The 16,439-nt window shown below is 41.6% G+C and overlaps 1 protein-coding gene across 5 annotated transcripts in view; it reads right to left on the bottom strand.

The window, feature by feature from the left end:
- Nucleotides 1-237: 237 nt before the first annotated feature.
- LOC124009981 (vasoactive intestinal polypeptide receptor 2-like) overlaps nucleotides 238-16,439 on the bottom strand; it is a 39,929-nt gene continuing 23,727 nt past the window's right edge. For 4 of the 5 annotated variants that reach the window (XM_046322256.1, XM_046322254.1, XM_046322255.1 and 1 more), the window contains 10 exons: nucleotides 15,294-15,385; nucleotides 10,012-10,109; nucleotides 9,701-9,830; nucleotides 8,272-8,422; nucleotides 8,096-8,156; nucleotides 6,677-6,746; nucleotides 6,094-6,185; nucleotides 4,609-4,735; nucleotides 4,421-4,462; nucleotides 238-3,184 (listed from right to left, as the gene is read on the bottom strand). In XM_046322256.1, the coding sequence (XP_046178212.1) occupies nucleotides 3,011-3,184; nucleotides 4,421-4,462; nucleotides 4,609-4,735; nucleotides 6,094-6,185; nucleotides 6,677-6,746; nucleotides 8,096-8,156; nucleotides 8,272-8,422; nucleotides 9,701-9,830; nucleotides 10,012-10,109; nucleotides 15,294-15,385 (1,037 nt within the window). In that variant the 3' untranslated portion in view covers nucleotides 238-3,010. The remainder of the gene's footprint in view (nucleotides 3,185-4,420; nucleotides 4,463-4,608; nucleotides 4,736-6,093; nucleotides 6,186-6,676; nucleotides 6,747-8,095; nucleotides 8,157-8,271; nucleotides 8,423-9,700; nucleotides 9,831-10,011; nucleotides 10,110-15,293; nucleotides 15,386-16,439) is intronic. The other variant, XR_006834345.1, reaches the window with a different exon arrangement.

The raw sequence follows: 16,439 nt of genomic DNA, 5'->3' as shown, positions 1-16,439 counted from the left end.
GTAACAGCAAAACATAGGCTATAACAAATATCCTCGTAGTGGGATCTCCTTGATTGTATTAGCTTTCCTCTAACTTTTATTCTCTCTCCATTTGGGTTGTTTACCACGCAACAAGCCCTTTAGGGATTCTTCTACCTATTAATAGTCATTGGTATTAGCATCGGAAATGACCTTGGTGGTGCCCTTCAAAATGAGTTCATGTGGCCAAGCCTCATCAATGACGAGATGAGTCATAAAAGGTGCTGAATTGTTTACTCATCATGATCTCATGACATACATGTACCCAGACATTAAAACAAAGCATCATTCAATAGCATGTTGCTAATATATAAAAATGTTATGCAACCTTATAAAATGGCTCCCCGTGGTGGGAGGGTATAGCGGTGAGAATGCAGCTAATGGAAAGAGGCAAACATTTTCTTCTCATAAGGACATACAGCCTTGTAGCCTAGTCCCAAATCTGTTTGTGCTCTTGCCAACTCCACGGCTGTCTATGTTAAACCAACGACAATGCGTATGGCACTTAGCCTGACAATGAGTGACAAGTTGTTGACATGAAAACACAAACAGACAAACATTCAGGCTAATCAAGACAAGGACACATCACTAATGTTCATCAAAGCTATGGCATTTAATATACACATAGGATGCGCCCTAAATTATACCCTATTCCTATTTTGTGCACTACTTTTGAACAGAGCTGGTTAAACCTGTTGCACTATGTAGGGAATAGTGTGCCATTTGGGAAGCAGACATAGCAATAGGATGTGGAATAAATAATTACGATTAAATAGCAAATATTAGGCACTTAACATTTTGATTGACTACTGTACATCAATGACAAACATGCCCAAAAAAACACAGTATTTTACATGGCAGTATTTTACATGGCAAATACATGAGGTCGTCTGAAATATCTTAGGTGATCAGGGAATAACCTTTGGGAATAATTTTTTACTGAACACAAAAGATTTCAATGTTGGAGCCAAGGTTTTGTTCTTATGTGACCTCAAGTCTAAACATTGTCACCTTCTCAGTGAAAACACTTCTGAGGAAAAAGCCAAGCTAATCAGCATTCATTTCCTGTCTTTCTTTCATATCTACACTAAGCACCTGAAATCACGGTCTGGTACGCCGGGTGGATGGGTGTATAGCATCCCAGACTGGAGCATTTAAGTTATCTACCACAGAACTCATGCCTCGAGTTAACATTTACATGGACAACACAGCTGTATAACTTAAATCAGAGAAGGCTTTGGTTGATTGCCTTGACGAATGAAAACAAAAATAGCATACTGTAAAAGACAGAGGGAAATTACATTCACATGATGCAACACTTGATGCAACACTACACCACAATCATGTGGTATAACATTCATGGTCTTTGCAGAAAATAATTCTGAGTAATAACTCAGCAAACATGACATACCAGTACTTTGCAGTAGGTCAAGATACGCTTATGTACACAATGGTCGTTCACCTCCTCTAAGCCCTACTCTTACGGTTCTTAGACAACTGATGCAGAAAACCTGTGTTAACAAAAACAAGAATCTTATTTTATAATCCTTTCGATGGCAACCCAAAGCAACATGTAAAATGTACACATGTAGTATAACTAAAACACATCCTTGCCCTGACAATCCTAGTTTCATTGTAATCATGTTTTGACAACATTGCGTTGGATTTACTAGGACCACAGTCAGCTCGGCTAATATAGCATTTAAAAAATGAAGGAACTCAAACCTACTGTTGAGAGTTAGAATAGCAGAATACACAAGGTGCAATTTCGAAAATGTGGTTCTGCATCAGCAGTTGGTCTCTTACAGTCACTCAATTATCCCACGTCAGCTAAAGTTTTTTAGATTGGTAAACTAGTCGAGCCAGCGATCTAAACTTGTCGTAATCATGGTTGAATTACCGAACATGGGGGACCCATTGATTTTGTTAGTCACTCTCACTCAGATATCCTATTAAAAACTGCAAACAATTCAGTCCACCCTATGACTAAACGTGTAGAATTGAAGGATATTACCTATGAACCTGAACAATTATCTCTGCCCCATAGCAAAAGGAGTAGAATTGCATGAACTTTTTTTTTTTTAAACTACAACATTATCTGAGGTGAAGAGAACATTTTACCGTTTTAAAGCTAATTTCTTGCAATTCTACACATTTTGCCATGTTTTATGTCATGTTCATATGATATGAGTGAGAGTAACTTACAAAATCAAATGGGGGGAGGGGGGCTGGAGGACAGGGCCCTTCGGCACACTACATGCCCAGTCTGTCATTTGGTGATGATTACTACAGGGTTTAGATTGCTGAGAAAAGATGTCTACCCAGCTATCTAAAGAATTGAGCTGACATAGCTGGGATAATTGGGTGACTGTCAGTGACTGACAAGACAAGTGGCAAACTGCAATACATGACCATATTTCTAAATTGCAACTTGTGTATTCTACTTTGTAACTCTCAACAGTAAGTTGAAACCCCGACTGAGTTCCTTAGTTTTTTTCCTTTTTGGGTTGGGGACACCTTAGTGGCCGTGGAACAGTGGGCGTATAGGCAGAGGCATCTCTGGTCGTTAACCACAGAGTGAAATCCATTTTACTACAGTGAGAGGGAGAGAGAGATAAAGATTTAAGAGCCATGCAGAGCACTTCTCCTTGACATCCAGTAATGAAAATGTTTACTTAAACCAATTATTACAAATATTGACATTAACGCAGCATAGCCCAATTGATTCATATTTGTTCAAAAATACCCTGTTACGCCATCTGCCATAAAAAATAAATAAATTCAAACCCTGCACCGGGGTCCAGGTTTTAGTGACAAACCCATTAGAAGATCTTAGAGTGCCATTATGCCAATTTTTCTGCCAATACCGTGGTCCAAGCTAACTTTTTAGTGCCCACAACTGTAGGCTGTGCGTGCTGTAGTGTGTATTTAGGCCAATACCAGAGTTCCAGAGCGTTTTAATGGAGACCGATCCCTCTTTTACACGCAGCCATCACACTACAGTGGTCTCTGACTGCAGGAAGGACTGAGCACGAGAATTACGTTGGAACTGAGCCATGTTCTCTGAGCCGTTTCTGGAGGCGTAGGTGTTGTGCTGGGTGTAGTTTCTGGCCATATGGCAGTTGAGGCATATACTCCGCCATTTTCTCTTGAGTTCCCCTTGAACCTGAAGTAGCAAGGGAAATCTTTTAGCACAGAGGGAAAACTAGCCCACATCTGTCACTACATTAAATGGTATAAATGTTCTTATTAAATGCCGTACTCAGCGTTTTACTACAATGAAAACAAAGCAGACAACAATTAAAATGAACATTTGTAGTAACTGCTAACAAAATACCTTTAAATATTATATATATCTCATAATTTACACTTGTACATTTATCACTGTCAAGTAAATTTTTCCTCAATAAAGTTGAAACCAGCCAAGTCAGAGCTAGTAAGGGGGAAAAAAGTCAAGTGTGAGTGTTAGTTCACAAATGTGTTTGTGTTTTGTATATTTGGGGGGGGGGGGTGCTGTGGGATTATTTAAGATATTGTTAAAAGAGGTAGGTTTTCAGTTTTTGAAAGATGGGCAGGGACTCTGCTGTCCTAGCTTCAGGGGGGAAACTGGTTCCCCCATTAGGATGCCAAGTCAGGCAAAAGCTTGGACTGGGCTGAGCTGAGCGGGAGCTGCCCTCCCGTAGGGGTGAAAGGGCTAAGAGACCAAAGGTGGCAGAACGTAGTACTCAGGTTGGGATGTAGGGTTTGAGCAGAGCCTGAAGGTAGGGAGGTGCAGTTCCTCTTGCTGCTCCGTAGAAAAGTACCATGGCCTTCCAGTGGAGTGTGAGGAGGAGCGGGGTGGCATGGGAGAACTTGGGTAGCTTGAAAACAGGCAGGCTGCACCATTCTGGACAAGTTTCAGGGGTTTGATGGCACAAGCGGGGGAGCCCAGCCAACAGCAAGTTTGCAATAGTCCAGACGGGTGATGACAAGTGCCTGGATTAGGACCTGCGCCGCTTCCTGTGTAAAGTAGGGTCGTACTCTACGGATGTTGTAGAGCATCAACCTGCAGGAGCGAGTCACTACTTTGATGTTTGCAGAGAACCACAGGGTGTAGTCCAGGGTCACAGCAACGTTCTTTGCACCATGGGGGGGGGGGGGGGCACTGGAGTTGTCAACCGCGGAGCTACTCCGTCTTGTCGAGTTTGAGGTCAATTACAATGATGTACACAACAGCTTTTATAAAAGCCTGAACATTGCTTGTCATCTATCCTAATTTGTGCCAAGGAAGACTTTGTCAACACTGATTCAACACTAATCATTTACGCTGTTGTGCGTCTTCTTAACTGGGCCATCAGTGCCCAAGGCAACCTATTCATTCCAGAATAAAATGCAATTAAGAGCAATCAAGGCGAGAGCTTACCTCACTGTTTAAGAAACAGTACAGGATGGCAACCACCAGGCCCTGTCAACAGAACAGCAACAGAAAATCTTCAAAATGAGAAACAACCAGAAACAATCCAAAACAAAAATGCCCCAAATATATTAAAATATAAAATGCCTAAATATATTGTGATATTGTGATAAATATCCAAAAAGGATCCGTTTTACCTGAAAGGATCCGATAGCAAGGTCAAAGAAGATTTTATAATTTTCCATGGATTCATTGAGAGACACAAAGACAACATAATGGATGCCAAACAGGGGGATCAGCAGGAGAGTGGATTTGGCCAACCTCCTGAAAACAGACACACAATATTACAGAGACACTCTATGGAGGGGACCTACAGACTACACTGTTTTACAATCACATACACCGAGTATAGCCAACATTGGGAACACCTTCCTAATATTGAGTTGCACCACCCCTTTTACCCTCAGAACAGCCTCAATTAGTTGTGTCATGGACTCTACAAGGCGTCGAAAGCATTCCACAGGGATGCTGGCCAATGTGAACTCCAATGCTTCCCACAGTTGTGTCAAGTTGGCTGGATGTCCTTTGAGTGGTGGACCATTCTCGATACACATGGGAATCTGTTGAGTGAAAAACTCAGCAGCATTGCAGTTCTCGATGCAAACCGGTGTGCCTGGCCCCTACTTCCATACCCTGTTCAAAGGCACTTAAATATTTTTGTCTTACCCATTCACCCTCTGAATGGCACATATGTCACATGTCTAAATTGTCTCAAGCCTTAAAAATCCTTCTTTAACCTGTCTCCTCCCTTTCATCTACACTGATTGAAGTGGATTTAACAAGTGACATCAATAAGGGATCATAGCTTTCACCGGGATTCGCCTGGTCAGCCGGTCATGGAAAGTGCATGTTTTGTATACTCAGTGTATATTTTCATAATAATTGTTGTTAATACATCCACAAAACGTTGGTGTTTACCCATTAAATGATAGGGAGCATGAGGCAGGGATGGGCAACTTGGGGGTGGGGGCCACAGAAAAATCTAAACTAATCATGAGGGGCCACAGTGGCTCGTGGGTCTATGTACGCACATCCATACCCACACATGCAGTCAGAGCCTTTTGAGGGCCCCATGTTGTTTGCGGTGCTGTGAGAGTAACCCATAGTACACTACTTTTGACCAGAGCTCTATGGGCACTAAAAGTTGTGCACTATGAAGGGAATGGGGTGCCATTTCAGACACATCCTAAATCGTGAAGGGGCCCTGACTGCTAAGTGCCAACCAAGGTGGACTTTCCTGTAGCAGTAGACAGCAGCTCATCCAGTCTTTGCGTCGCCAGCCGCTTCTCAGCCCTTAAATCCGCTCAGACAAGATGGGAATATTTCTCCCTGAAGGCAAATACGTGCTGTGCTGACCACCTCTACAGCTTAGCCGAATCTAGTGTCACTCTACAGTGTACAATTTGCACAATAGAACAATAGGCTACATATCTATGTCTTTTGCTTGAGAAGTCAACTAAAATACCATATGTCAGAGTGACATACAAAGGCATGCTGAAACATTTGAGCATTTCATTTCTCCGTTCAGGAATGTTGACACTGAGTATTCATGGTCTGTTGCCTGAGTGCAGTAACACATAGGTCTCCCTGTTTTGTGACTGACTGAGCACAACAACACATACCTGTATTGTGACTGGTCGTTGCCACCCACATCAGGACACCTCAGCTTCTGAACCAGAATCCTTATAATACTGATGAACAGGAGGAAGTTCACCTGGAAACCCAGTCAACATATATTGAGTTTGTTTGATTTATTTAGTGAAATTTGGTTACTGCAGTTCTTTTTAAGGGCAGTTAACTCAGCCATAACCAGCGTTGGTATACATTGAGGGATATGGTATGGAATCAGATAAGACGACAGTACTTAGTTCCATATAAATCGTCCCATATAAATCACCTGTTGTAAAATACAATGACAGTTTGATAAAGCTAGTTCAACCTTGAATTACATCCAAGCCCGCATCAATTCACACGCATGCAGAGTCTCTCGGTTTAACATGCTCTTGCCGTTACAGTCCTATCAGCTCCCCAGTATGCGCTGGCTACCTAACATGACAGATGGGAATGTCCTCTGTGTGGCATTTACTTATCTCCTGGACACATTCTGTTTAGTTAATGCTTGGGATGTAGCAGGGGTTTGATCCTGCATGTGGTAAAGGATATTAAAACAGCAGCAACCGAGAAGGATAAATGATATATACCCACCATGATGGAGAAGCCTATGGGTACATTGATCACCCACTTGGGGATTGGGTTATCATTCTGTTCCCAGCATCTGAAGGAATAGGAAATGATACCCATACGAAGATGTTAGTCAACACGTGCCATGCATCCCTGGCCATACTAACCTAAGCACAGCACTCCCAGGTTCCTGCATTTCTAAGGAGTTCTTCCTAACCGCCGTGCTTCTACATCTGTATTGCTTGCTGTTTGGGGTTTTAGGCACTTTGTGACATCGGCTGATTTAGAAAGGGCTTTATAAATACAGTTGATTGATTGATTGAGCACTTTGAACTGGTTTAAACTGATTTGAGAAATACATTAAAATGACAAAAGGTTGCCAATGCTTCATTAACTTTATAATCACAATCAAATTATTTCATGCAATCCAAGACAAACAGCACATCTACATTAAGTCTGGCAACAGGCACAGATTGGGTTCAACCAGTGCCCAAACACCTGCCCTTTTCCCCTCTTATGAAAAAGTGCCCACGCAGCTCATCGATCATTTACATGTTATTATAAAAAATATATAAAACATGTAAAAAATATATATATACATATATATATATATATATATATATAAATAATATTCCCTATTTTACCCCACATTTGATCATAATATACAATTGGTAGTTACGACCTTACGACCAAATGCTGCAACTCCCAACGGGCTAGAAAGAGATGAAGGTCGAGACGTGAAACATGACCCGCCAAGCTGCACTGCTTCTTAACACACTGCTCGCCTAACCCTGAAGTCAGCCGCACCAATGTGTCAGAGGAAACACTGTTCGACTGACCAAAGTCAGCTTGCAGGCGCCCAGCCCGCCCGTAACAAATTGCGTATAAAATTAGGTAATTTCATAAACTCTTGAATCTGATAAAATACACCCCCTCCCCAAAGACCACACTCATCTGACTTGCATGCAGTAGCCACCGGTGGGGAGACATTGCCCCGTTCTTTGCCCCTAACAGTGAATGAGACTCATGACAGATCCAACTTCAATAGTAGCATCCTACCAGGAAAGAATGGGGCAATTTGACTGATTGTTAGTAAGAGGCAGATGTCAGCAGCAGAACACACTCAAATCAAGTGATTTTTTCCCCCCCCTCCCGACAGCATTCCTAACTAGCTAGCATATTTAGCCTACATCATCATTCGCTCTCTGGTTGTCCCCAGGCCTAGGAGTCACTGGTTTGCTTACAATGTTTGATGAGTGAGTGTGTTGTACCAGAAAATATTAGTCCGATTTTCTTTTTTTGGGGGTGCCGGCTGGAGGGGGCTGCCCTTATTTTGAGCACTGCCCCCGAAATGTCTGTGCACGGCCCTGTCTGGCAATCACACATGAAAAGAATCCACTATCCTACCAACCATGTACATTTATGCTTTCCAAGGTGACTTACCCAGTATCCTCAAAATAAACCCTTGTTATAGCCCATGCAGAAACGAACACGGTTGGGAATCCTGAAATACAGATGGAGAATTCACTGAATACGATCTCATAGCATAAATGGATTGGATGTACTGTATGTTCCTCACTGTTTTTGATACATTGGATATATAGTCATGACTAGCTTACCCCAGCCGATGAGAAGATAAACAATGAAGTGTCTATTTTCAGAGAAGATGACAATCAGAAGCGTATGGAGGTAGAGGCCCTCGACCAGCAACCAGAAGAAGTTGGCCATGATAAAGTATTGAAAAATCACCAGGCTCGCCTTGCATCCAATCTGGAACAACATTGTAGTACATCACTTGTGCTGCTATACAAAGAGAAACTACAGGACACTCAACACAAATAACCAAAGTGTATCTATATGGAAACTGAATTCCCTGTCCTTCCCGGATCTTTGTCTAAAATATGCTCACACCAACACAATCGGAGTGAACTGAAGGAGCAAGAATCTAAATGTGTCCAGCGGAAAATGAATTCCGTACCTCAATTTCAAAGAAGTGAAAGAAACATGTTCCATAGCAAATCTATACAAATACAGTTGAAGTCAGAAGTTTACATACACCTTAGCCAAATACATTTACACTCCGTTTCACAAATCCTATTAACAATTCCCTGTCTTAGGATCACCACTTTATTTTAAGAATGTGAAATGTCAGAATAATAGTAGAAAGAAAGTAAGAACTATTTATTTCAGCTTTGATTTCTTTCATCACATTCCCAGTGGGTCAGAAGTTTACATACACTCAATTAGTATTTGGTAGCATTGCCATTAAATTGTTTAACTTGTGTTTCGGGTAGCCTTCTACAAGCTTCCCACAATAAGGTGGGTGAATTTTGGCCCATTCCTCCTGACAGAGCTGGTGTAACTGAATCAGGTTTGTAGGCCTCCTTGCTCGCACACGCTTTTTCAGTTCTGCCCACAACTTTTCTATAGGACTGAGGTCAGGGCTTTGTGATGGCCACTCCAATACCTTGACTTTGCGTACTATTTTCTGTACAGATTAATTGTACAGATGAATGTGGTACCTTCAGGCATTTGGAAATTGCTCCCAAGGATGAACCAGACTTGTGGAGGTCGACAATTTTTTTTCTGAGGTCTTGGCTGATTTCTTTTGATTTTCCCATGATGTCAAGCAAAGAGGCACTGAGTTTGAAGGTAGGCCTTGAAATATATCCACAGGTACAACTCCAATTGACTCAAATGATGTAAATTAGCCTATCAGAAGCTTCTAAAGCCATAATTTATGTACTGGATTACTTTCCGCCTGGAATTGTGATACTGTGAATTAGAAGTGAAATAATATGTCTGTAAACAATTATTGGAAAAAGTACTTGTGTCATGCACAAAGTAGATGTCCTAACCGACTTGCCAAAACTATAGTTTGTTAACAAGAAATTTGTGGAGTGGTTGAAAAATGAGTTAAGACTCCAACCTAAAGTGCATTTAAACTTCCAACGTCAACTCTACATCTACACCAATACATATCAGTTGGAATTGTCAAATGATCTATAAGAACCAGAGGTATACAGGCTGATGAACAACCTGACTCACCAGCGAAGGCTGCTCAGAGCACTGATTGCGAGAGAAGAGGATGTCGTCCTTCACAAGGACTGCCACCGCTCTCAGGATGAAGGAAAAGAACAGGTTGAGGTGAATGTAGTTCCGCGTGCAGTGGAGTTTTCTATAGAGGGAGTGGAAGAAATTATTTATCAGAGGATCTCTGCTGTGTGACAACACCCTGCTGCTTCTCTCTACAGTGAGTGACTAAGACTGTTTCCCAAATAGCACCTTATTTCCTACAGTATATGATGCACTACATTTGACCACTATATAGGAAATAGGGTGTCTTTTGGGACTCTCACCTGAATAGACAGAGAATGGCGCTCCCGGTTGTGAGGGCGATCAAAGACAAACTGTGGCCCAGCGTATACAGAGTCTTCACCACCGTAAAGAAGACAAGCTATAGGCGAGAGAACATGTAGTACAGTCATTGGCAGTATCAAAGCTGTATATATCATTGATCTCAGATGGGCATTCACTTCAGCACCATAGAAGAAGAGTCAGGAGAAAGAACATACAGGGCACAGGCCCAGCACATCGGTCACTTTCAGAATGGACTTCGATCCGAACACCAAATGACATATGTAAAATCATATAATTATCAGCAACATCACAACATGTTGATACTGAAAGACTGTAGGATCTTTAGAAACATCATTTTCAGAGTCACAAAAGTGTACTTCAGAGACGGTGTTTAAAAACATTGGGGAGAAAAACATGTACCGAGCATTACTGTCAGAAAGAGCCTTCCCCTGAAAGGAGCCATTGTAAGTATTGTAAGTAGTTTTCTGCCAATCATTCAACCCACTCAAAGAGTGATTCACAGATTCAAAGAGATTAAAATCTGTCAATAAAATGACCTGCTCAAATTTGTCCTCTTATCTCGTTTCCCCAGGAAATTAGTCAATGGTTTGATTCCCCCCCCCCTCCTTTTACTACAGCCGAGTGAAAAACAAAGAGACTTCCTCTAAAACAAAATGTCAGACAAGGACCGTACCAACGCACCAATGCTCGCAGTCATTCCTTTGAGGCAGTGCCAAATTGACATTCTCTTAGTAAAACAGTCACTCTTTCTAAAAGCATTGAGTGAGCTCCTATCCTGTAGCAGTGACATCTCTTCTCCACCTGCACTTCACACTTTCCATTGCTCATTGTTCTACAAAACGTGGACGCACGCACACACTTCCTACGGAACGACTGTATCCCTGTAGACAGTTGTAAACAGTGAAAGGACAGATAGTCAATTTGAAGAAAAGGTCCATTTGCTTTGATGCTGCATCTCCTCCAAAAGAATTAAGAAAACTTTGCGTACATTCAGCTGATAAAAACACCCCAATTGATTACATGAAATACACCTTCACGACGAAGTGCGTGTCAAAACTGCAAGGTGTCTTCAGTACACTTTCCAAGCGTATTCAGATGGAAGTGTTGAAAGTTATCAATGGGAAATGCCTAACACCTATCAACCAATAAGCATCCAGGATCCAAACTACCCATTTTATTCTACATAACGATGCCTCAAATAAATAATTAGCCACGGCAAAACTGTGTTATGAATTTTGTATAATTGGTAGGGATCATCATGTCAATAGGGCAATCAACATCTGTCCCACTAATCTGCTCAGCTGTATCACCAAAAATAGCCTTTGATCCTACAAATATTGTTATTTAAAATAGCTTTAAGGTATGAGAGGAACAAGTGAGAGTCCTAAATGTTTCCCCTTTGCCACTTCTGACTGCCACGTGGACTGAATTGGCTCTCCAGGGCGTCACGTTGTTCTTAGGAAATTGCCTTTAGAGGACACACAGCATGCCACTGATGTACTTTAAATGATAGACAACCTAATATACGGTCACACTTACATAATTGCTTCAGTAAGAATGTCAATGAATCTATTAATGTGTTATCGCGGAGATATCACACGTAATATATATTAAAGGTTACATTAGGTTTGAACATCACACATCAATGAACATCATAACTCACCTTCAAATACAACTAGAAGAAAAGGTTATATACACCCAAAGTTGATGTTAAATAGCCTGGCGCCAGATCTGTCTGTGCTCTTGCCAACTCCATTGTTGTCATTGTCAAGCCAAACATAACAATGAGTGACAAGGAGTTGGCATGAAAACACAAACAGACTGGCACTCAGGCAAGAGGTTATATCCCAAAGAGCTTGCACTATATTAGTAATGTCAGGGGGCATCGTTTTGGTACTTCTTGCCCCTCAATCACCTTCAACAATTCCTTGCTTCACTACTAGTTGCAGCCCAAAATGTATTAACTACAGGTGTGAAACAAGTTAGAGGAAACGTGTTCTATTCTCTTCATACTGAGAAGATGAACTTTCCTTTCCGAAAGACTGGACTGACCTTAACACAGATGGACCGGTGGAAAGGCTACACAGCTAAAGGAAAACCTTTCAGTACATTTAGTAGTGCAGTTTTTTTCAGATGGAGATAAGCACAGTGCCAATGGTGGCCGTGTGATCCAGACCAGAGGTGCATCATGGATAACCTCCAACAGAAGAGAGATTCATGCCCCAATCTGAATAAAACAACTGAATGGGAGGGAATCGTTGACAGCAATTTGACTTCAGTCAGTATGTCAAATGTGAATTACTGGTGTTGGGAGAAGGGTTGCAAGTAATCTGATTACAGATACTTTTGAAAAATGGATTATTTGTTAGATTTTTTTTTATTACAGAAAGGATGTTTGCGAAAAAATACACTGCTCAAAAAAATAAAGGGAACACTAAAATAACACATCCTAGATCTGAATGAATGAAATATTCTTATTAAATACTTTTTTCTTTACATAGTTGAATATGCTGACAAGAAAAGCACACAAAAATTATCAATGGAAATCAAATGTATCAACCCATGGAGGTCTGGATTTGGAGTCACACTCAAAATTAAAGTGGAAAACCACACTACAGGCTGATCCAACTTTGATGTAATGTCCTTAAAACAAGTCAAAATGAGGCTCAGTAGTGTGTGTGGCCTCCACGTGCCTGTATGACCTCCCTACAATGCCTGGGCATGCTCCTGATGAGGTGGCGGATGGTTTCCTGAGGGATCTGCTCTCAGACCTGGACTAAAGCATCCGCCAACTCTTGGACAGTCTGTGGTGAATGGAGCGAGACATGATGTCCCAGATGTGCTCAATTGGATTCAGGTCTGGGGAACAGGCGGGCCAATGCCTTCCTCTTGCAGGAACTGCTGACACACTCCAGCCACATGAGGTCTAGCATTGTCTTGCATTAGGAGGAACTCAGGGCCAACCGCACCAGCATATGGTCTCACAGAGGGTCTGAGGATCTCATCTCGGTACCTAACGAGCACATGGAGGGATGTGCGGCCCCCCAAACAAATGCCACCCCACATGACCCACCGCCATGACTGACCCACCGCCAAACCGGTAATGCTGGAGGATGTTGCAGGCAGCAGAACATTCTCCATGTGTCTCCAGACTGTCACGTCTGTCACATGTGCTCGGTGTGAACCTGCTTTCATCTGTGAAGAGCACAGGGTGCCAGTGGCGAATTTGCCAATCTTGGTGTTCTCTGGCAAATGCCAAACGTCCTGCACGGTGTTGGGCTGTAAGCACAACCCCCACCTGTGGACGTCGGGCCCTCATACCACCCTCATGGAGTCTGTTTCTGACTGTTTGAGCAGACACATGCACATTTGTGGCCTGCTGGAGGTCATTTTGCAGGGCTCTGGCAGTCATCCTCCTTCTCCTCCTTGCACAAAGGCGGAGGTAGCGGTCCTGCTGCTGGGTTGTTGCCCTCCTACGGCCTCCTCCACGTCTCCTGATGTACTGGCCTGTATCCTGGTAGTGCCTCCATGCTCTGGACATTACGCTGACAGACACAGCAAACCTTCTTGCCACAGCTCGCATTGATGTGCCATCCTGGATGAGCTGCACTACCTGAGCTATTGTCTATTCCATTTGCACAACAGCATGTGAAATTGATTGTCAATCAGTGTTGCTTCCTAAGTGGACAGTTTGATTTTACAGAAGTGTGACTGACTTGGAGTTACAGTGTGTTGTTTAAGTGTTCCCTTAATTTTTTTGAGCAGTGTACATTACGACACCTTCCTGTTTTCTCAATGACATTCAATTCAGCATTGCAAAAATGTGCAAGTTTAAGTTTGTTCCACCTGAGGGAGTCTGACCACAAGTCAGAGACCACTATGATGACACACAAAATGTGTTTGATGGATCCTTTTGGTCTTCTTCTGATGCCTCTTAAGGGGAAAGTAATCCAGAAGTAAATCAGATTAGGTTACTGATTACAATTTTGACACATAACTAGCAACTGCATTTACATTTACATTTACAAAGTAACCTACCCAACCCTGGTTGGGAGTATTATTTTAATTATCTCAATTTGATTTTCCTTTTTCAGGTCTCATCTCTGATCAAATGCTGGGCAGTGGAATAGCTTTATGAATCAGTCTTCTTCATGTTCTTCTCCTAGTACATTGTTGCTACTTGCTTGGCTTCTTACTAACATCTGCTGTAGTGGGCCAACCAGGAGGACAGTAACTCGGAGTCTGCATCCAAAATGTCACCCAATTCACCACCAGGGTTTGGTAGGTTACCTGTCCAAAATTGTAATCAGTAACATAACTTTTGAATTATCCAAACTCAGTAATGTAAACAGATTACATTCAGTTACTTCTGAATTACTTTCCCCTTAAGAGGCATCAGAAGAAGACCAAAAGGATCCATCAAACACATTTTGTGTGTCATCATAGTGGTCTCTGACTTGTGGTCAGACTCCTTCAGGTGGAACAAACTTAAACGTGCACATTTTTGCAATGCTGAATTGAACGTCACTGAGAAAACAGAAAGGTGTTTTGAATTTTTTTTAAATACAATATTTTTGCTGGTAACGTTACGGAATACAGTTACAGTTGTGTAATCAGATTACATGTAACTGATTACTTTTATTCACAGTTACTCCCCAACCCTGTTCTACCTCAGGCTCTGGTCAAAAGCAGTGCACTATAGGGAATAGGGTGCCATTTGGGACACAGCCTGGTACAATGTTTAGATTGAGGAGACAGCTGGGTGCCACAGTGAACAGGATGTTTTATTTAGCTTTTAAGGCGCCTGTGTTTCATCTGTATTTCAAGTCATCAGGTGGAAGTGAGCACACAAAACACACACTGCAGTACACCTTCCCTATCAAAACAGACCCAGGACAGAATTTCAATGCATTTAGCAAAGGGTTCTTAGCAAAGGGCTCTACTGCTAATTTCCATTATCAGCACGAGGGCCTTGACACTCAGAAATCAGACCAAACTAAATCTAATTTTATATAATATAAAACCATGGAAAAATCTCACACAAGAACATTGCCTTGTTTCTCTCTCTCTCTGAGGTCCAACGTATCAACGCCTTCATTGCAATATCTAATATATGATAGAGTACTGTATTGTATGTCCAAAAAAAAGCTACTTTCAAGTCACATCGTGTCATTTCTTGGTCAAACTAAGAACAATGATACAACACCAGAGAGACAATAGAGGTAGAGATCTAGAACTTAAAGATCATCACCCTGCTTACCTTCTCATGCTTTTCTTCTGCCCCACACACACTGCTGATGTTGGGGAAAACATCAGACCATCCGTCCGCTGTACAGTTCTTGTTTATGTTTCCTGTGGATAGGAGAAAAACATTGTTTTAGCCAGCTAAATGTTTCTATTGCCTCTTCTCTAAAACCTTTAGAAATGCTTATCCAGACCCAATATTCCTTTCATAAATCATAGTCCAAGAACCATGCAGCGTGTTTATTTGTTTGGAGATGCAGGGGTTTGATTTCTCTGGTGAGTTTGATGAAAGATTTCTCTTCAGCCAAGACTATCCTCTATTGTTGTCACAGATAGTAAGCCCAATCAAGCTGACTGAAATATTGGCTTCACACACAACCCCAAAGTGAAAGGCTGTGATCCCATTTTGAGCATGACAGATGATGGCTTCCATTCAAGTTTCATTCATCTTGTTTACAGTGTTCTCATATACTTTAAAGGCTGTTTGTATATCAATATCAAATTAATATATCAAAATCATTTCTGGGTAACAAGGAAGTACCTTACTGTAATAGTTTTCCATTCAAATTGACAAAAATAGCTTTTGATCAAAAAACTATTTCTCAAGCAAGAATTTAGCTAGGACTGTCTGGGAGTGTGTAGGGGAAAACTGAAAACTAGCCTTATTGTCAGAGAACTCTTTGGAAACTTCTTTGTTATTGGTCTATTAACCAGTTTACCACCTGTAATGGTCACCCGGCAAGCCAAAACTCCCATCTATGCAAAACTGCTGATTAGAAAGTCCTGTGTAGATTGTATTTTCAACCAGGAAATAACACTGATCCAATTTTTTCACACTGTTACTGTTAGTTTCATCAGCTGTTGTACAATGTGATTTTTAAAAAAACAGAAAAACTTAATTTTTACTGTACTGGGCCTTTAAAATATATTCATACAGACTTTTCAAGGGCAAATAGATGTAATTTTGAGGGAGTTTTTTGTCAAATACCACTCACTCTGGGAAGAACGATCAATTGTTCAATGATTGATTCAAAGGAGCCTTCAACTTAGTCGGTTGAATATTGAATGTGTTTCTTCTCTTGGGTTTGGCATTCCACAGAGGTCGAGATGAGAGAATGTGTCTGGAGATATAAACGTCTGGAGTGTGCTCTGCTCTGTGGCA

Source organism: Oncorhynchus gorbuscha, linkage group LG22, assembly GCF_021184085.1.
Source record: "Oncorhynchus gorbuscha isolate QuinsamMale2020 ecotype Even-year linkage group LG22, OgorEven_v1.0, whole genome shotgun sequence".
Taxonomy (NCBI): Eukaryota; Metazoa; Chordata; class Actinopteri; order Salmoniformes; family Salmonidae; genus Oncorhynchus; species Oncorhynchus gorbuscha.
The sequence above is the reverse complement of the archived record's forward strand: the minus strand, read 5'-3'. Positions and strand labels throughout refer to the sequence as shown.